General features: G+C 41.4%; 1 protein-coding gene and 1 long non-coding RNA gene across 3 annotated transcripts; one reads left to right on the plus strand and one right to left on the minus strand.

Annotated features, from left to right (window-relative positions):
* Positions 1 to 4,819: 4,819 nt before the first annotated feature.
* On the minus strand, positions 4,820 to 9,289 carry Hjv (hemojuvelin BMP co-receptor). Of its 2 annotated transcripts, XM_003479294.4 has the most exons (4): positions 9,085 to 9,288; positions 7,591 to 7,795; positions 6,650 to 7,206; positions 4,820 to 6,166 (listed from the first exon to the last, which is right to left on the minus strand). In XM_003479294.4, exons 2-4 carry the CDS (start codon positions 7,685 to 7,687, stop codon positions 5,543 to 5,545), a joined length of 1,278 nt encoding a protein of 425 aa, XP_003479342.1. In that variant the 5' UTR covers positions 7,688 to 7,795; positions 9,085 to 9,288; the 3' UTR covers positions 4,820 to 5,542. The 2 variants fall into 2 exon arrangements, with proteins under 2 accessions (XP_003479342.1, XP_012998640.1); XM_013143186.2 differs by lacking the exons at positions 6,650 to 7,206; positions 7,591 to 7,795 and having other exon boundaries at positions 9,085 to 9,289.
* On the plus strand, positions 7,729 to 8,349 carry LOC134477810 (uncharacterized). Its single transcript, XR_010050014.1, has 2 exons — positions 7,729 to 7,860; positions 8,250 to 8,349. It is a non-coding gene; the product is annotated as an uncharacterized LOC134477810 (long non-coding RNA).
* Positions 9,290 to 20,470: the final 11,181 nt, after the last annotated feature.

Below are 20,470 nucleotides of genomic sequence, written 5' to 3' on the forward strand. Positions count from 1 at the left end.
CCACCTTCAGAAGGAAACCTCATAGAAGCCGCACTGAGTACCTTATCCTCTGCGTAGATGATCAGATCGCCTTCCCTAGACTTGCAAAGTCAGTGAAATTCCGAACACCACAAGCATCAAATTGCATTTTACCTCAATACCTATCATCATAGCCTGAGTTTCTCCAGATCTGCTAGTCGCTTATTGCGGGGGTGAAGTGGGGACTGACTCTTCTTGTTTCTCAGCCTGCATGCTGGAAGGGGCTGGGGTCTGTCCCCTCAGCACCCCATGCATGGCACTGACTCGCGGGAGGGCTTGCTTCATGGTTTCTTCTTCTTCTCTTCTGCTGCAGTCTGTGAATGGTGCTGACTCATGGGAAAAGGCTGGGGTCTGGCTGCCCCCTGGTGGTGGTGGCCCACACATGGCACTGATTCACAGGGAGGGGGCTTGTTGGTGACTTTTTGTTCTTTTCCCCCACAGTCCACAAATGGTGCTGACTCACAAGAAAAGGCTGGGATCTGACTGTCAACTTTGAAAGATACTTTTTTGGGGCACATCAATCTGGGTTGAAAGTTGTTTTCCTTTAGAACTCAGAGTACTCCACTCAAACTCTCCTTGACTTGAGAGTTTGTGCTGAGAAATCAGCTGTGATTCTGATGGGCTTTCCTTAAAGATGATTTGTTTCTTTTTTTCTAACAGCTTTTTGGATTCTATTCTTGTGTTCTCTAGTAGACAACTGTGGCGATAAGAGTCCTGAATCATGACAATCTGTCCCAGAAAGCCAGCACTTGCTTTATGGTAGAGTAGTAGATGATCATATAAGGCCTGCCCTGAGACCAGACTCACTGGGCTTGCTACCATCCAAGCAATTTCCACGGGTCTGTGCCCAGCCAGGAGCTGCTAGAGGAAGCTGGCAGCAGTTCTGGGTTCTGAGCTTTTCTGGCCTGTGTCCAAAATGGCTCCCAGCTAATCACTCTTTCCCTGTGGGAGGACTAAGTCCTCTGCACTCACCACCAGCCACTGTAGTCTTCCAAGTCTGCTGCTCACCTCTATTGTTGTTTTTCTCTGCAGAGGGCTCTGGGGTTGACAGCTGTCACCTCACCATGATGGTGCATCCTCAGATTCAAAGAGCTCCTCTTGTGAATGAGTCCCATCTCAGGGAGAAGGTACTGCCAGCTACTGCCTTTTTCTTCATTGAGGTTTTTCTTTTTACTCTCTCTGTGGGCTTTAATTCTCACTTCAGATTCTTCCTGGGTCCAGGAACCCCACTTCCTTCCTTCTTGTCTTTCTCATGATGCTACATTCCAGTGTCTGTATGGTGACGCTTAGAGAGACTGTTTTCTATGTTGCTTACTGCTCTGCCATATTCTAGTCTTTCTTGAGTATCTTTTCATACAACTATTTTGAGCTCCTTTTTTATTTTTCCTGCTATAAAGATTGAATTTAAGGCCTTGGTACTTAGCTACATCCCCAGCTATTTAAAAAAATGTTTAAAAAAATTTTTGAGACAGGAGCTCCCTAAATCTCAGAGTTACTTACACTGGCTCAGATTTGCAATCCTCCTGCCTCAGTTCTCAGAGTTCTTGGATTTCAGAGTACGCTCATGCCCAGCTATGAGCTACTCATTTTAAAATACTCCATTGGTAATAGGGGTAACTCTAAGTCTCAGCAAAGGAAGAATATTATATGATAAAAAGTGAGTATCATTCACCAGTTGACTGTACAGTTCTTAACTGACTAGAATAAAGTTATTCTTGAATTAAGAGCTCCAGTACAAGGAGTTGTCCTTTAAAAAAAAATGCCTGTGTTCATCAGGCACAATGACCCAAGCCTGTCACCCAGCTATTCAGGAAGCTGAGGCAGGAGGATCACAAGTTTGAGCCCACCCTCACTGTCTCTTGGACACCATCTCAAAATAAAATAAAAAGTACTAGGGCTGTAGTTCAGAGTTCCTTGGATTCAATCCTCAGTAGTGGAAGAAAATTAAGAAAGGTGGAGAGAGAAGTTCACTGAAGGTACAGGTCAGTGGTAGAGTTCTTTCCTAGCATGTTGGAGGCGTTGGGTTCAATTCCTACTGCAAGAAAAAACAGAACAGAAGGTTATATTATCTGTAAGTTTAGGTTCATCCCTAGGTCTAGCCTTCTCCCTTTCATTTTCTCCCATTAGAACAAACTCTTTCCTAGGTTAAAGGTTATCTCAGAAAACATCAGTACTGTGCTTTAAGGAAATGGCAGAGTCCTGTGGTCTTCAGTGGAGATGGGAGGAGGGTAAACGGGATGCTGCATCACAGAAGAAATCTGAAATGTCAGGTAGGACACCCTGCGCCGTAAGCTCTGGCCAGTGTGGCTATGTGTGTTCAGGGAGATTGTCAGCTAGGTGGGAATGAGAACGGGAAGATAATAATCAGTGTGTGACTAGGTCAGAGAAGGGAGGGCCCAGTAACGGAGTACCCAAGACCAGAAGGAGGAGCAATATACTAAATACAAAACTAACCTCCTGTATACTTTTGTTCGGAGTGGCACTGTCACTCAGAACACCCTGGGCTAGGACAGCTTCTCTCCTCCTTTTGGGGTTGGGATGGGGGTTGTTTTAGTACTGGGAGTCAAACCCACGGCCCTGTGCATGTTAGGCGAGTGCTCTGCCATTGAACCACATCCTGCGGTCTCCAAAGTGTTTTTCTCCGAACTGGATTCTTCCACCTGTAGGCTTTTTTCTCTTTCCCAGCTTTCACTTTTTGGCTTCATATGAGAAGTGACATATTGTCTTGCTTTGTGTCTCTTTGACAGTGTAACGTAGTGCTTAATAATTAATTTCCTGAATCCAAATTGTCTATGTTTTCTCTGGCTCTATTTATTAGCTGTGTGTGTGATGGTGGGAATGTTTCTTTTTCTTTTTGTACTGGAGATTGAACTAAAGCTTTCACATTGAGAAGCATCCCAAGACCTTTATATTTTTTATTTTGAGACAGGGTCTTGCTAAAGCACCAAATGCCCAGCTTGGGCTTAGACTTGCAATCCTCCTGCCTCAGCCTCCTGGAATTTTGGCATTACAGGTTTATGTAATCCTACCTGCTTTAAGGGAAAGTTTCTTAAACCTCCTGTATTTTTCCTTATATAAAAATAGTGATAAAAATGCTGCCTTCCTTAGAGAGATGAGTATTAAATGAATGAATTTTTGTGTTTGTTTGATGCATGGGTTGAACCTGGGATTACCTGACACTTCTTGTTGTTGTTGTTTGTCTGTTTATTTTTGAGATAAGACCTTACTATGTAATTCAGACTGGCCCTGAACTCTCTATGTAACTAAAGCTGGCCTCAAACCCATGGCAGTTCTCCTGCCTCAGCCTCCTGAGTGCTGGTATTTCAGGCGTGTGCCAGCCAACCCACCTACTGTCTGATAATTTCAAGCTCCCAATAAATGTTAACTGTTAATAAAATTTAAAGTTCTTGACCACCCTTCCAAGGTGTTTCATAATCTGGTCTCTGCCTATCTAACTTTCTGTTTGTTTGCTCATTCATTTGTTTGAGACAGGGTCTCATTATGTAGTTCAGGTTGGCCTTGAGTTCAAGTTGATCCTCCTGCCTCTGCTCCCAAGTGCTAGCACTACAGGTATGTACCACCATGCCCAGCCTATCTCAACTTCTTTTCCATTACTCCTTGTGTGTGCATTTGAGTTTTGCTGGTTTCCCTGATGAACCATGAACTTATCCTTAAAACCAAGGGTTTCTGTTGCCTGGAAGGTCCTTAGCAACTCAAATCCTGCCCAGGACTTTCAAATCTTTTCTACTACCACTAATTACTTTTTTCTCCCTGATGCTGCTATACAATAATCCCAGCCTTTCACACATGCTAGGCAAGTACCCTGCCACTGAGCTACATCTCTAGTCCTTTTCTTAACTTTTATTTTGAGACAAGGTCTCACTAAATCATTGAGAGTGATCTCCAGCTTGCTGTTCTCCTGCCTCAGCTTCCTGAGTGGCTGGGATTACAGGCATGTCTTACTGTGCCCGGCCTTACTTTTTAGTTCTCATCATCTGCCATTCCATCTAAATGCTCAGTGCTGTACAACTGTTTTCTCTCTGGTATTGGGATAGAACTCAGGATGAACTCAGGATCCTGGCACTGAGCTCAGTTTTTCTCTTGGACCAGAGATTTAGTTCAGTGGCATAAGCACCTGCCTGGCAATCACAAGGTTGCGAGTTCGACCTGGGTACCAAAAAAAAATTTTTTTTTTCTTTTGCTAGATGTGGTGGCTCACACGTGTAATCCTAGCACCAAGAAACCAAAGCAGGAATACAGCATGTTCTCCTACATTGTAAGTTCAAGGCCAGCCTGCATTAAAAAGCAAGACCATGTCTCAAAAACCAATAACACAATTTTTTTTTTTACAATTTTGAGGCAGGATTTCACTAAGTTGCTAAATTGCTCATTTTGGTTTTAAACTTGTGATCCTCCTGCCTCAGCCTCCCAGAGCCAAGATCTCACTAAGTTGCTAAATTGCTCATTTTGGTTTTAAACTTGTGATCCTCCTGCCTCAGCTTCCCAGAGCCAGGATCTCACTAAGTTGCTAAATTGCTCATTTTAGTTTTAAACTTGTGATCCTCCTGCCTCAGCCTCCCAGAGCGCTTGAATTATAGATATGTACCACCGCACCCAGTTTACCATAGAATTTAGTAACTTACACACTCCATTCCTTTATGTGAATCAGTTTTGTCTCTACTAGCCAACAAACTCTCTCAGGACAGGAAGAAGAGCTGCTAATTTCTGAGCCTTCTTTCAGTGAGGTAAGGACATTGTCTTTGTTACATCTATAAAGAGAGTCAACATAGGCAACAGAGGACAGTGTGGAGAATTCATGGCTTTAATAACAGAGTAGTTAGGAGTGGGGATAATAGCTTCTGTCCTATCTGTATCATTCTCTGAAAGATAGTTCCCTTCACCTAAGACCCAAACAATGCCCTCTTCATTTTTTTAAAGGTTTATTTATTTTATTTTTTTGGTACCAGGAATCAAACTCATGACCTTGCACTTGCCAGGCAGGCGCTTGTGCTGCTGAGCTAAACCCCCAGCTCGAGCCCTCTTCATTTCTGATCCAAGAAAGCCAAATATGCTTTCCTCACATATATTCATCAAATAGACTTTTATCTCTAATCATTTTTTCCTCTTTTGAGTTTCTCATGGGTAATGGTCATGTCTTTCTCTTTTAATTCTTGCCTTTTAAAAATATCAGTACTTAAATTCTTTACACATCATCAGGCATCCATACAACCTCCAAGCTTGTAGAGCCATCTCAGGGATAGATGGATTGAAACAATCAGCTCCAAAATAAATAGGACTGAGACAATTGGTGAAGAGTCCTTCCAGAGATCTGGAATGCACAAACCTCACCCAGAATCCTTATTCTGTGATCATTTCAACCCTGGACTCCAGCTCATCTGACTGGATGTGTCGTTTTTTTACATGTCTCTTAGTCGCCACCATTTTCTTAGCAGCTCTTTGTGTTCTTCGATGCCAACCTTTGTGCCCAGTCATTTCCAAATTGACCAGAAGATTACTGGTCTACTTACTGAATGCAAAACCACAGAACAAACAGCCCTGAAAGAAATGGGCCTGGGAAGGTTGCCAGGGAGAGAGGAGGCCCTGCATCTGAGGGGAAGAGGTGCAGCTTCTCTAAGTCTGGCAGGAATGCACGGGCATCCTCCAGAGCTGCTTGAGCTGCTGCAGTAAAGTTGGGGTCACCAGAGATTGAAACATCAAAGACACAGGACTGGAAGTAAGCATCTTCAACTGGAAGCCCTTCCTTGCACAGCTGTCTAGCAGTATCTAGGGTGATAGCTCCCCGACGACTGCGCTCCAAGCGAGACAGTTGTTGACTTGGGGGGCACCCCCCAACACACAGCTGCAGGTCCTGTTCAGCTGAGAAGGCCCTGGCCACATCTTCTGCTACTTTGATGGAGAAGGAGAGCTGGCCAGCTGTCTGCCGAATGACTATAGTTGTTCCAATATAGGCAGCTTGGATCTCCACATGATTCCCAGGGTTAGTGGTTTTAATGGACAAACTTGAGCCCCCAGGTCGGTCACCTCCATTGATGGAACCATCTTCAAAGGCTGCAGGAAGATTGTCCACCTCGGCTTGGTAGACCTTCTGATCAATGCATTCCTGCATGTTCTTAAATATGATGGTGAGCTGTGAGGGAAAGAGAGAAACCAATTCATTTTGGGCCCGAGGCAGCCCCCTCACCCCAGTTAGGGTTCACATAGTCATCAATCTGACCCAAGTAAGGAGCAAGGTTTCTTCATGGACCTGAATCCTCGATCCCTTCTCCTATTCTGTTCCAGTATTGCCTCATCCTTACACCATCCCTCTCTCTATTTTTTGATCTCACTCAGCAACTCCCAGAAAGAAGGAAAAGTATCCCTCCTGAAACGCACTAACTTTCCTATTTCCAGCTTTTTCTTAAGTGTTTTCAGCATTAGAGTGAAAGTCACATCCAGGGAAACTGATTTACAGTGTTTGTCAGGAGGAAGTGATGATTCTGGATGCAAGAGTGGTTCAGGAAGAAAAGAAAGGGGGATCATAGAGAAATATCAGGGATGGGAAGGAAGTGGTACCCAGTGTGACCCAGAGAAGATCTCATTGGTGAGGTAGGAAGAAAACTGAATCTCTGACCTTCCGTGTGGTGGTAGCGTTGGCCCCCGATGCCACTGGGGAGCTGGTGGCCTGGACAAAAAGGAAATCGTTATCCAGCAGGGGCCAAGCTCCTTGGACGCGGCACGTGTGAAAATGGTGGTAGAAGCTGCGCACATGGGGGTCCCCGAAGGAGGCGCAGTGCAAGAAGCCCGGGGAACGTCCGTGCAGCCGGGAAAAGTGGGCTTCGTAATCACAGGGGTCAGGGCTGGGGGGGCCCGGGCCGGCGCCCGGGAGGGCGGGGCCCCGGGGCGGGGGCGGGGCCGTGGGGCCCTGGCGGGAGCAGTTGTGCTGGATCATCAGGTCCTCGATGCCGTGCACCGCCGAGTGGAAGGCCAGGTCCCCGCGGCAGGTGCGGGCGGTGCGCCGCGTGCAGAGCGCGTAGGAGCGCAGGGCCCGACAGAGGCCGCCCGAGCCCAGCCCGCCGCCCCGGCCGGCGCCTCCTCTTCCAAGGGCCCCCGGCGAACCCCCACCTCGGAGGCTCAGGGTGGACGACACGTACTCGGCGTTGCAGCGCAGGATCTTGCACTGAGAATGAGCTGAGGACGGAAGGACGAGGATGGTGAGGCCGTCCCCAGCCCTCGCTCCAGGGCTGTGTTCCTAAACCCTCCCGAATCTTAACAGACGGTGCCTGCTGTTCCCATTGACCAGCTAAGGCCGAACCCAGCCCCAAGCCCCAACTCCCTGGTTCTCTCCTTGTTCAGTCTTACTGAAGATGAATCATCCCCCGATTTTTCTCCCCATCGACCAAAGGCCTTCCCCAGTGCCTCCCCCAAGCTGAATGGAAAGTTTCCCTATTTTAGAGGGAGGCAACCGAATACAAGGACTTACACCCGCATCTTTTAGCTCACATGCGGTCATATCCCACCCCAACACTGCCCTCTAGGCTTCCCCAACCCCTTCCCTGACCAACCCTTCCTTACCATGTCCACAGAGGAGCAGCAGGAGAGTGAGAGTGCTTAGAAGTGGGAGACTGCCATGGGGGGACCAGGAACCAGGGGACCGACTTGAATCCCCCATGCCTATCCAGCCAGGTCCCCCCAGGCGCCAGTTCTTCCCAGCTGATGACTTTCCTACCTAGTGAATTTTGATCGGCAGTCTTGGGAGTGACTGAAAAAAGAAATTTGGCTGGGCATGAAGAAAGAGAAGAGTTGAAGATTGGTCAGGATAGTGTGAAGAGAATCAAGAAAAGGGTAAGCAGACTGGAGATTGGGGAGAATGAGGCTCCCCAAACCATAAGTGTAGCTGGTGAGCCTCTGTCCCCTGCTTCTGTGGTCACTCTCCAGTCCGTTGTGCAATACCTCTAGGTGGGGGTGGAGGGAAGGTTGAGTGAACTTGGGGGGGCAGAGTTCACTGTATTACCCCATCCTGGGCTACCAAATAGATGTTTGGAGGAATCATGGGGATAGATTAGATCTCAGTGGATTCCTCAACAGAATTAGGATATAGAAATACTTCAGAAACATATTTCTTTCTGTCCCTCCCATCACAGGAGACACCCTCTAGAAATCATTCATTTCTTTTTCTCCTTTGTGTCAGAAGAACACAAATAGAGTAGAGATGAAATGTTTATCTCTTCCAGAACATTGGTCTTCAAATGAAAAGGAAGCCAGTCTGTTCCATCTGCTCTAGAGGCCTGCAGTTGTAATCTTTCTACACATAAAATAATTGCTGCAAACAAAGCATGTGATTTGATACTTGCTTTTTTCTAAGTTAATAATTCTTGTATTTTTCCAAACCTAACTGAAAAACCACTCTTTCAGTTATTCTCTCCTTTGCAAATTCAGATGTCTTTTGAGGGTGCTGGTTGGAAAGAGGTTAACTCTTTACCTCTCTCCTGCCAAATTAGGGGAAGGGTCCTGCAGAAGGGAGAGCAGGACACAGGGAATGAGTTACGGGAAAATCATACACAATGAGGAGTCCTCTTGGAAGTCCACTATGAGGAGTCCTGCTAAGTTAGGGGTGGGATGGAAGAATGTTCAATTTGGCCTTGATGAGAAAACTACAGAGTAGAAGGCATGGGGGTCTCCCCCTAAAACTTTGCTACAATCTTTGAAATGGGGGTTTTGGGAAAGCTTAGTGGAAAAGTGTATGCATAGGATGCATAAGGCCCTTGATTTACCCAAGGCCTTGGGTTGGATCCCTAGCACTACTGCCAAAACCAAACCAAAACCAAAAATCTTGAGGTATAGTTAACTAAGACTGCTACAGGAGAGACAGAACATTAAACTTCAACAGGCCTGAAGTCAGAGACCAGGAAGAAATGTGATGGAGGGGAAATGGGGATTAGGGTACATTGGTCAAGGGACATCCTAGGTTTTGGACTACAGACTTTCAAGTAGGTGTCTGCAATTTTGTAAAAGTCACACCTCAATCCAAAAGCGTTTCAAAGCAATTGCAATCTCATTTTGACTTACTGTTTCCAGTGGTCAGACATTACTCTGATATCCAATTCTCCAGCCATGGTTGCCTATTCTGCTGGCTTGTTGGAGCCAGGGGCTCCCTGGCTCTTTCTTCTCGTTTCTCCCAGCTTTGAAACCCAAAGACCGGCTGCAATCTCCTGAGGTCAGGGAGCCGGAGAAGGTTTGGTGTTTGGGGGAAGGGGAAGGACATGGCTTGCCAGAGGACCGGACAGCTGAGCGGGGGAGGGAGGTGGCTACTGAGTTGACGGTTTTAAAAATAGCTAAGTCCAAAATTCCAGGAACATTGATGGCAATAGAGTGTGGGAGTGGAGGCAGTGGGGAGGGTAGGAAGATTGAACAGAATATGGAGTATTGAACGCCAAGTGCATTTGAAGGAGACAGGCAAGTCAGATATCCAATTCTAGCTGATAGGTCTTTGTAGTCACGGCCTTCTGCAGAATCCCTCCAGTATTCCCCATCATGAGCTCCTGGCCTTTAAAAATCACAGTGGCCAAATGCATACCTTTCACTCACCACTGCTATATTGAACAGTACTTGTAGTGTCTATGTCTTGTGTCTAGGATGAAGCTGACTGTAAAAATCCACAGCAGAGGTAATTCTCAGCTCCTCCCCCATCTTTGCAGAGTATTTCACAAACTAAAAAAGCCACCTGTCCTAAAAAGAAATCTGACCTCTGAGTTGTTTAGGATGAAGGATTGTTCAGTCTCTCTAGTTCGGATTCTTGCAGCTGTCTATACTCCTGCCTGCTCCGTTTTCATTACCTTAGTTTGTACAGCAATTTTTCCTCTCTCTCCTTTATCATTACACAAAGCATGTGAGCTCAGAGTTGCTTGGAGAAGACCATCAAAAGCCAGAATGTAAAGAAGGAATGAAGATAAAACATTTTTTGAAGCTTATTGATCCATAGGGGAGGGCAATTGGAGAGAGGAACTTAAAAATATTCAGAAACATGCTTTTGTAGAATAGCATGAACTTGTGTATTTTTAAAATACTGTAGCAGGGCCTGGTGGTGCACATCTGTAATCCCAGCACTTGGGAAGCTGGGGCAGATGACTTGCCACAAGTTTGAGGACAGCCTCAGCTACATAGTGAGCCCAAGACCCTCCTAAACTACACAGTGAGACCCTGTGTCAAAAAGAAAAAAAAAAGATATTTTAAGTAGGAAATTTAGCCATTTAATGTTTTATGCAACCACAACCACAGGCTTATCTGGGATCACCATCTTGTAGCACTTGCCAAGAGAAAGTAACACAAGGATACTAAAAATAGTGTCACTAAGGCATCTATACCAATAAGTTCTACATTTAATTCCAAATATGTAGACCCACACAACACTTTTCTCAGACATACATCCACCCCCAACCCCACTTCCGCTGGAAATTGTATCCAGGGTCTTTGCACTGAGCTAGGTGCAAAGTTCTTTTTTATATTTTTATTTTTTGAGACTAAATTATGATCCTCCTGCCTCAGCCTCCCACAATGTTGAATTTATGCGATACCATATCAGGCTGTAGTTTTTTTTAGTGTTGGAGACTGAACCCAGGGAACATTGTGATACATCTCCAGGCCTTTTGATTTGTTTGAGACAAAGTCTTTAAAATGTGCAGCCTGACCTTGAAATTTCAATCCTCCTATTTCAGCATCTCAAGTAACTGGCAAAACAAAAGAAAAAGGCACTTCCTTCCGAATCTGATCAACTTCTAGGCTAGAGGTACATCAAATATACTTCAGAGGCTCAGGTTTTGATTATGAGAGTACAGGAGAGATGACTTGGATTGTTAAACAGATAAGTAGACAATAGGTATGTACCACCATGCCCAGCACATGTATGTGTAGTTTTATGACAAATTTAGTTTTTCTCTCATTTGCATGAGACCATATCACAGTTTTATTTCAAAAATTCAAATGCCCAACTAATCTATTCAAGTGATTTTAACACACAATAACTTCACTGTAACATACAAAATGGAAAATATTCAAATAATAAAAATAAGTGCATTAAAGTATTCATATTGGTGGTACAGTTAGGATTACTTTGTGTGTGTGTGTGTGTGTGTGTTGTTATTATTCTAGAACTAGGATGTGGTGATGCACACCTGTAATGCCAGCATTCAGCAGGGAGGTAGGAGGATCACAGTGAGTCTGAGGCCAGCCTGGACTACATAGTGAGATCCTATTTTCAAAAACAAACAAACTATAACAACAAAACAAATGAGTAATAATATCTGTGTTATTGATAAACTGAATTTTTAGTGTAGAATACAGAGATAATGATTATGTTGAAGTTAAATAAAAAAACTATAATTCTAAATTTAAATTCCAAGAATAACTGAATTCATGAATCATTTTATTTTAAAAAATATCGTAGGTTTATCTTGCAAAGGTCTGGGAACAGTGACCCCATAGCACCGAACACTTTTACTGTCTGAGCTGTGTTACCTAAATATTCTTTTTTTATCCAAAGAAAGCAGGCCTTCTTGAAAACACAAGTGACTCCAGATTTGGGACAGCCATTGTCCAAGTTAAATAAGAAAATTTTTAGAAACTATTAAGATTATATCAAAAGGACTCCAGAGGCCACTAGAATATAGTAGTTACCAGTAGTCAAATTTGAGCCAATTTAATTATCAAAATGAATAGTATGTATAGTAGATTAAAATGCATCAATGTTTAAATCCATGAATTCACAATAATATTTAAAAGCTCACTGATGTTTGTTGGAAAGAGATACTGTTGGAAAGATACTGGATTAATTTATTATTAATTAGTATACTGGATTAATTCATTTTTGAAAACTGCTAGTAATTGGAAAGAATGTATATAGGAACTGTACTTTGTGATGATAGGAAATTTTCTTTTTATATTAGTGACTCAATAAATAAATGAAGAAGTAACAGAATACTAACTAATGGTGTGTAATTTCTAAAGAATTAATATATTTAAGGGACTGGGGATTTATCTCAGGGGCATAAGCACCTGCCTGACAAGTTTGGGGCAAGAGGTGCATAGTGAGTTCAAGACCAGTCTGACTTGCATAGTGAGACTTTGTCTTAAAGAAAAAATATATATATACACATATATGTATATATATATTTCAAGGAAAATATATATATACATATATGTATATATGTATTTTAAGGAAGTCTTGCTTTTATATGTTTATATGTCACTTGGCTATAATAATAATTAAAACATTGTTTTTGTAATTATATCAACTGAATATATACTATATTTCTCAAATAGTTTGTTAAGCTAATTAAACATAAAGACATTTAATAAATATTGTTTAATGAGGAAAAAAATGGCGATAATCCATTGCAAAAAGAGGAATAGAGTTTTTAAGTGGAGTATACAACTCCACCTTGCATAAGATTAAGTAGCCTTGCAAAACTGGGCACAGTGGCCTATGCCTGCAATCCCAGCATTTGGGAGACCCAAGCAAGAGAACTGCTGTGAGTTTGAGGTCCACCTGAGTAAGTTCAAAGCAAGTTTGAATTACAGAGTGAGACTTTGCCTAAAAAAGGAAGAAAGAAAGGGAGTAACTTTGCAAAAACAAAACAAAAGAAAAAGGTACTTCCTTCTGAATTTGATCAACTCGACCCTAGAAGAACATCAAATATACTTCAGAGGATCAGGTTTTGATTATGAGAATACAGGACACATGACTTGGATTGTTCAACGGATAAATGAAAAAAATATGGAGAGGTAACCCACAGACTGAGAAGGATTTAAGAAACATCAAACAATTGCAGAGTATGGACTATTGGGTCCTGAGTTGAAAAACCACAAAAAGTATTAAATAGTCGAGGAAATCTGAATGCTGATAAATACTTACAGCATACTTGATGATTTGTAAGGAATTATTGCTAAACGAGTCTGGTAAATGCTATTCTTTTTTAAAGGTGCTTATCTTTTAGAGATACATCTCGAAATATCTGCATATAAAAAGATGTGATGTCTGGGATTTGCTTCTAAACAATCTAGGGTCAGGGAGAAGTGGGTGGGATAGTGACAAAATAAGATTGAAACATGTTAATTGCTGAAACTTAAAATATTGCGTTAGTGTTCCATCACTCAGACAAAATACCTGACATAAATAATTTAAAGGAGGACAGATTTGTTTTGGCTCACTGTTTCAGAGGTTTCCGTTCACGATCACCTGGCTCCATTGCTTTATGGCTGCAGCAAACCAGAAACATCATGGTGAGTGGGCCTGGTGAAGGAAAGCTTCTTACCTCATTGAGGCCAGAAAGCCAGAGAGTGAGAGAAACAGCCAGAGAAAAAGGATCTGGGGACAAAATATAGTCCTCAAAGTTACCCCCTCTGTGGCCCATTCCCTTCAAATAGGCCTCACATCACTTTTCCATCACTTTCCAGTAATGCCCTCAAATTATGATCTCATCAATAGATTAATTCACTTGATGATTTAATTGCTTTCTAAAAGCTCATCATCAACTGGCAATCAAGGGTTTTGGGGGCCATTTCAAACCCAAACCATAACAAATACACAAGTGTTCATTATACCAGTCTATTTCTTTTTGTACATGTTTGAAATTTTCCATAATAAAAATCTAAAACCAGATGTTACTTGTAGCTTTTGTCATTTGTGAATATTTTATTTAAGATATTCTTTCTTATATATCTTTTCTATTGAGATATTTTATTTGTACACATACATTATATCTCTAGAAAAAGAATCCCAGCATTTTCTCTTCTGTGTGTTTTTGGTTTGCTTCTTTGTGGTCCATAATGCCAAATGAAGTTGTCAGTAAAATGAAACCTAACCGATAAGATGAGAACAAATTATTCTGCCATTTTTCTAAATCTTTAAATTGTATATGAAATATGGATTTCACCACCCCTTGCTTTTTTTTTTTTACTGTTAGAATTTTTTTTTTTTTTGTATTTTTTGTTTTTGAGACAAGAGTCTCACTATGTAGTTCAGGCTGTCCTTGAACTCACTAAGCCCAGGCTGTCTGGGCTTAAGAGGTGATCCTCTTAAGTTAGGAGATTAGGGCATGGCAAAGCTGGCTGGGGAACTAGACTTGCATGACCTGTTAATTGCAAGACTCTGGAACATGTATACAGAACAGTTCTCAAAACCCTGCAAAACTTCTCAGGAGAATTTGAGCAGGCTTTCAATAGCAATGACTAGATCTGAACCCAGCCTGAGGCACAGAATCCCTGCACCCACTCTCAGGACCCATATGCAGAAGTTCTCCTGAGTTTTCTCAAGATTTGGAGAGTGTAAAAGGACACAGACACCAAGAAGAGCTTGCTATGATGGCTTTCCTCTCTACAGTTCACCTGGCTTCCAGGGTGTACTTTTATCTTTTACTTGACGAAGCTCTAACACTGTTCACTTTCAATTTTTCAAATAAAGTTTGCCACTGATTTTTGATCGTTTCATTCAGTTCTTTGTTCAGGATGAGAAGAACCTAAAATCTAACTCTAGAAGAAAAGGAGAGCAACCCAGGACCTGGTAAAGTTCATCTGACTACTCAGTGACAGTGTTGTAGATAAAACAACCAAATTAGACTGGCAAGAAATGTGCCATGAAAATCTAATGCCATTGGGGCTGACGACTAATGTGTGTGTTCCCAGACATTTATTGCTAATCAGGCAAAGATTTGTGTTATTTAAACTTGTACTTTAGCCACTGCTATCCCAACACAACAGTGGTCTGCCATTCTGTCAAATGTTAGAATTTTATCTCCTTCTTCCTTTCTATCTTAGATTTGGACTATATTAAAGAACCAAATTAATTTGGATCTTGGTGCCAGGCCAGTCTAAACTGCATAGTGAAACATTGTCTCAAAGAGACCAAAAAAAAAAAAAGAAGAGAGAGAGAAAAGATTTTGTTCAGTTTTGAACTGGGTGCCACACTTTTCTCAGTCAGTGTAATTGTTTGTTCTACTGTACCATGTATGATTCTTGTTCTTTCTTATATCCTTCATGACAAATTATGATGTGACTGTATTGTGCTTTACTTGTACATTTGAAACTAAATGTCTTCATTCCCTTCCATTTCCTAAATCTTTAACTTTGATCCTCCTGGTAAAAGAATCAGAAGTATAACAAATGCATCATAAAGAATTTTGGATGGGTTTGGTTTCATGTTTCCTCTTTGTAGTTATTTTATATTTGTATAAAAGATGTTTTGAGTGGTCTTTCAATGTGAGGGAGAAGAAATTAGCAATTATTTTAATTTATATATATATATATGTATGTATATCTCCCTTTTCACTTGCATGAATTTGTCATACATCTTCTTTTTCTTTAATTTCTTTCTTTACTTATTTTTGTCTTTTGAGACAGTTTCACTATGCAACTTAGGCTGGCCTTGAGCTCACTTTGTAGCTCAGGCTGGTCTTGAATTTGCAGCGATCCTCCTGTCTCAGCCTCCTGAGTGCTGGAATTACAGGTGTGTGGCATCATTCCTAGCTTTGGTATCTGCCTTGTTTCATTTAGTAAGTTTTTAAGACATTCATCCAAATTGTTTCAGTACTTCCTTTCTTCTTGTAGCAGAATAATATGTAATTGTGAACTGAGTGTGATGGTGCATGCCTGTAATCCAAACACTTGTAAGGTTGAGGCAGGAAGATCATTATGAGTTCAAGGCAGCCTGGGGTGTATAGTGAGTTCAAGACCAGCCTGAACTGCATAGCATGATTCTGTCTCAAAATAAACAAGACAAAATAATAATAATAATAATAATAAGTCACTATATTTATAGACCACATTTTGTTTACCCATTCATCTATTTAAGGACATTTGGACTATTTCTACCTTTGGACTATTGTGAATATTGCTGCTGTATATGTTCATGTACATTTGAGTCTCCATTTTCAGTTCTTTGAGGAATATGCCCAGGAGTGGAATTACTGAGTCATGCTCTATGTTTAGCTCACCAAGGAACTGCTGAACTGCTTTCCATAGCAGCTGCACCATTTTACATTCCCATTAGCAGTGCACCAGGGCTCTGATTTCTCCACATCCTCATTGACAGTACTGTTTTCTATTTCTCATCCCAGCAGGTATAAGGTGGAATCTCAGGAATTTCATTTCCTTAGTGATTAATGACATTGCACATCTTTTCATGTGCTTGTTTCCATTTGAATCTCTCTTTCCTTTTTTAAAAACATGGTAAGAGCACACAAAATTTATCACATGCCTAAGGCATAAGGGTTATTAGACTCCAACACGTAACTTCAGTAGATGTGGAAAAATGTCTTTCAACTCCTTTGATCACTTAAAAAATTGAGTTGTTAGTATTTTTGTTGTTGAGCTATATCCTTCATACTTCATGGAGAGTTTCACTGGTACAGGAATCTGGGTTGTGCTCACTTTGGTGGCACACATACTAAAACTGGAACATGCAGAAGAATCTGGGTTGCCAAGCTTTTCTTGGAGTACTTGAAAAATTTTCTTTCCTCAGGTCTCCAGAGGTTCTGATAAGAAATTTGCTGTCATTCAAATAATTTTTCCTTTTTCTGCTTTCAACATTTTTTTCTTTTTTTTTTTTTTTTTGTTTTTAGCTTTCAGCAGCATGTAGGATGGGCTGTGACATCTTCATTGGGGTTTATCTTGCTTGTGATTCAGCTTCTTGAACCTGCAGGTTTAGTCCTCTGCCAAATTTGGAGAGTTTTCAGACTTTATTATTATTGTTGCTATCATTATTATTATTATTGTTATTTTCTTTCTGCTTTGTTCATTTTCTGGAAATTTGATGTCACAAATGTTAAATCTTTTGTTACTCTCCCACAAGTCTCTTATACTGTGCTCAATTTTTTTCCAGTTCATTTTCTTTGTGTTTCAGATAGAACAGTTTCTATTGTCATGTCTTCCATTTCACTGAGTCTCCTTCATTCTGCTTTGAGCTCATCTAACTACTGAGGATCTTTTTTATTTGCCTGATTTGACAGTCAGCAATTCATTCTCATTCATACGATACGTATTCCAAGGTGGTACACATACTAAAATTTACACACACACTTTGGTCACAGGTACACAGGTGACCAAAGCACTGAGTAAGCACTTGTCTAGTGAATCTTCATCCTCATTAAGTTTTGGGGAACCCTAAATGGATATATTACATACTTTGCTTATTTCTTTAGCACCTGCAGCCACCATCCCTTTCATGACAAATCTGGATCTTTAAGGTTTCTATTGTTGCATTTTGTTTTACCAATTTTAAGTTATGATAATTTTCAGTTCTAAAATTTCTATATGGTTCTTCTTTATATCTTCTATTTCTTTTCTGGACTGTGTATCCTTGCTCAGTCCTTCTATTTTTTCATTTGTTTATGTTCAGAATTGCTTTTGGAAAGATTTTTATAATAACTGCTTAAAACATTTTGGTCAGACTGGTACAGTGGCATGTGTCTATAGCTCCAGCTGCTTGAAAAGCTGAGGTAGCTGGATCAGTAATTTAGGATTTGGGGGCCAATATTGTAAACCAAAATATCGAGTTCGGTCATCCAAGTACTGTAATCCTTTTTCTAGTTTTCCTCACAATCCAAAAGGTTATATTTGTAATCCTATTGAGACATCATTGGAATCCTAGCAAGATAATTCCAATCTACCACCACCAATGCAACCCACAGCGAGAGTAAAAACACCAAGATATATTCCAAGTTAAGGGCAGCCAAGGGGTCCTAAATCCAATCCTCATGAGGACATGCGGACAAAGGCCTTGATCCTAGGTCTCTGCCAGCATTTATTATCTTGTCAAGAAGGTGGGGTGGCTCAGGGAAGAATGATAGTGAGGATGCCGGGAATTATGTGAGTAACTTGAGCTGGCTGGCCAGGTGCAAGATTGACATCTCTGTAAATTGCAGAGATAAAGATATGCAGAAGGATCAACCTACATAATCCAATTAAGGTAGCAATGGAATTGTTTTGGGGGGCTATTGCTTTGGTTTGTGATATGCAAACTCTTGTGCCCTGGGGAATCATATAGCCTCCTATCTTGAGGCTGTACCCAGTTGACATTCCCGGATCTATTTGCTCTAACATCTTGCATGCTCAATCCTGTATTGTGGAGAGCACTATTCGAGGAAACAGGACTGTCTGATGGCTATATATTTTGCATGTTAGCACCTTGGCTAGCCTTATTTGCAATGCTCAGAGCCAATTGAAGAGGGAAGGAAATACCCTAGCCAGCCTTTTACATAAAGAAATGAATCTTTAAGTAATCAAAGTCACAGTAATTGTTTTGAATTCAAGGGGAGTCACTGGAGTTGTCTCCCACATCTCCTCATTTCTTGTTTTGTAGCTCCAGCAGGGCTAGTTTTGGCTGTATGGCCCCCAGTTGTCTTCAGGTAGTGAATCCTCTATGAAAGTCTTTAATGAGAAAAATTATAAAGAATAGAATGAGCACACTAATTCCGAGATAAAACCACAATTGAGCCTTGAGGTATATAAATGGATTTAATTGTTCTATGGCATCAGCAAATTTATCCAAATCCTTAATTTGGGTATCAAAGGTAGCTGTCTGTTGTGACATGGACAGCACTGGTTTCTGAAGAGTGTCTATATCCACAGTAATATTCTGATGAATTGCTCCTTGTATGTGCCTCTTGATCATCTCCCAAGGATGTAGGCTTTTATTATATGGCAATGGGGTGATACAAAAACGTATTATTTTTGTTTTTTGGTCTTTTTCGGTACCAGGGATCGAACTCACGACTGCCTGCTTGCAAGGCAGGCACTTATGCCACTGAGCTAAATCCCAGCCCCTCAAAAACATATTATATTATAGTGACACTTTAAGCCTTGTTGTAACTGTAAGCTTTTAATCTGTTCCCCCATCCATAGGACTAAAGTCTCTAGAATGCTCACTTGGGTTTGTAACTTTATATCAATCTCTCTCTGAATTTTCCAGCTCTCATCAGCAGTTCTTGTCCAATTATCTACAAAGCGAGCAGTTTGTATTGAATGTCCTAATGCTGTGGAGCCCATAGCTGCACTGGCTATCGAAAGAACTAGGGAAGTAATCCCTGCAATAATCAACCCAAACATCCTCTTGGTTTGACTGTTAAATCCTTTGATCAAGGTTTCCACCAAGAGGGTAGTAGATGAGTGATACCAAGGCTCCGTTAGATTGGCTGGAAGCCAAACTCCAGGCATCCTGCCCATGACTATTAGCATGGAGTCCTTAGAGAGAAACTCAGGCATGATACAATGTGTTAGATAACAATTAGTACATGAGAACGTATTTCATTGCCACTTTATCTTTCCTATCGCCAGTACATAAGGATCATAAGCACATATGTTTACTCTTATATACCTGATAGGATTTTTGGCGTGATTAAAGAGAGAGAACATAAAGTAAAAGTGGCCTTCATTCTAAGAAAGTGGAGAGAACCCCATGACCACTGGGGGTCTGGCTTTCTTTGCTGGACACATGGTGTGGGGGCATACATATAGCTTTGGTCTAGGGTGGTGCCTAAAGGGAGCATCGCAAATGTGCAAGCAGCAGATTGGAATTCTTTTTGCACCCCAGGTAAACTGCCTAGGGGGCGGGGAAAATGACCTCAAGATAAACGTCCCTTGGTCCTACCTTGCACTGCTGTAGTGTCCTATTTAGACAAAATCCTTTCAATACCTGTCACTCTGTAACACTACTTTTACTTTTCCTCCATCAACTGACTGCAGATGTCCAATCTGCAGCTGTCCTGCATGAAAAAGCAAGGCTGACTTCCATAATGTGTGTTGTATGGTCCAGCCCTGTCACTGATAATAAGTCTAGGAATAGGAGAATTGAGGCCTCTACCTGACCATGTAATATTCGATAAGTCTTCTGAGGTTATTGTATTGTCAGGAGAGCCTGAAAAGGAAATCTCATGCCAATCTTGACCTTTTCCCATAAGTACACCTCTGGAACACCTGCCTATACAGGAATAATTGAATTTGTGTATAATCTACCCATGGTATGCATCTCTGCAAGATCACCAAGGGCCCAAATCACCTTCCTTGAAATGAGAAGCACCAGCTACTGGAATACAGATAGGAATGTTAGGTTTGAATTCTCTAACAAGGTTTCCCACCTGAAGGAACGGAAGTCAAGATCAATAACGCAAAGCTTTCTTTTGACAGTCCTATCTTCCAAACCTGATTTACAGCAGACATACATGGGTTAGAGTCTTGTTGTAGTGAGTTACACATAAAGGAGGATATACAAAATGAGAGCTAATATTTACTTTAGCTCATTCTAGTAGATGCAATTAATTTATCAGTAAGGTGTTGGAATAGAGCCTGTGCTAGTAAGTACTACAGTATGAGTGGAAAACCCAACATTTTGGCATGTTTGAATATAAGTGGACAAGTCTTTTTTTAAATTTTTATTGTGAAAGTATACAACAGAACAAGTCAGAAT

This window comes from Cavia porcellus, unplaced genomic scaffold (assembly GCF_034190915.1).
Source record: "Cavia porcellus strain 051 isolate PalLab524CR breed Dunkin Hartley unplaced genomic scaffold, mCavPor4.1 scaffold_1, whole genome shotgun sequence".
Taxonomy (NCBI): Eukaryota; Metazoa; Chordata; class Mammalia; order Rodentia; family Caviidae; genus Cavia; species Cavia porcellus.

What these genes read in the sequence shown, in the direction of transcription:
- Hjv (XM_003479294.4), bottom strand. Translation starts at nt 7,687, where the DNA reads ATGGGGGATTCAAGTCGGTCCCCTGGTTCCTGGTCCCCCCATGGCAGT. An exon ending in GCTGCTCCTCTGTGGACATG is followed by an intron (nt 7,207 to 7,590) that starts GTAAGGAAGGGT and finishes TTCCGTCCTCAG; the next exon opens with CTCATTCTCAGTGCAAGATC. An exon ending in ACGCTACCACCACACGGAAG is followed by an intron (nt 6,167 to 6,649) that starts GTCAGAGATTCA and finishes TTTCCCTCACAG; the next exon opens with CTCACCATCATATTTAAGAA.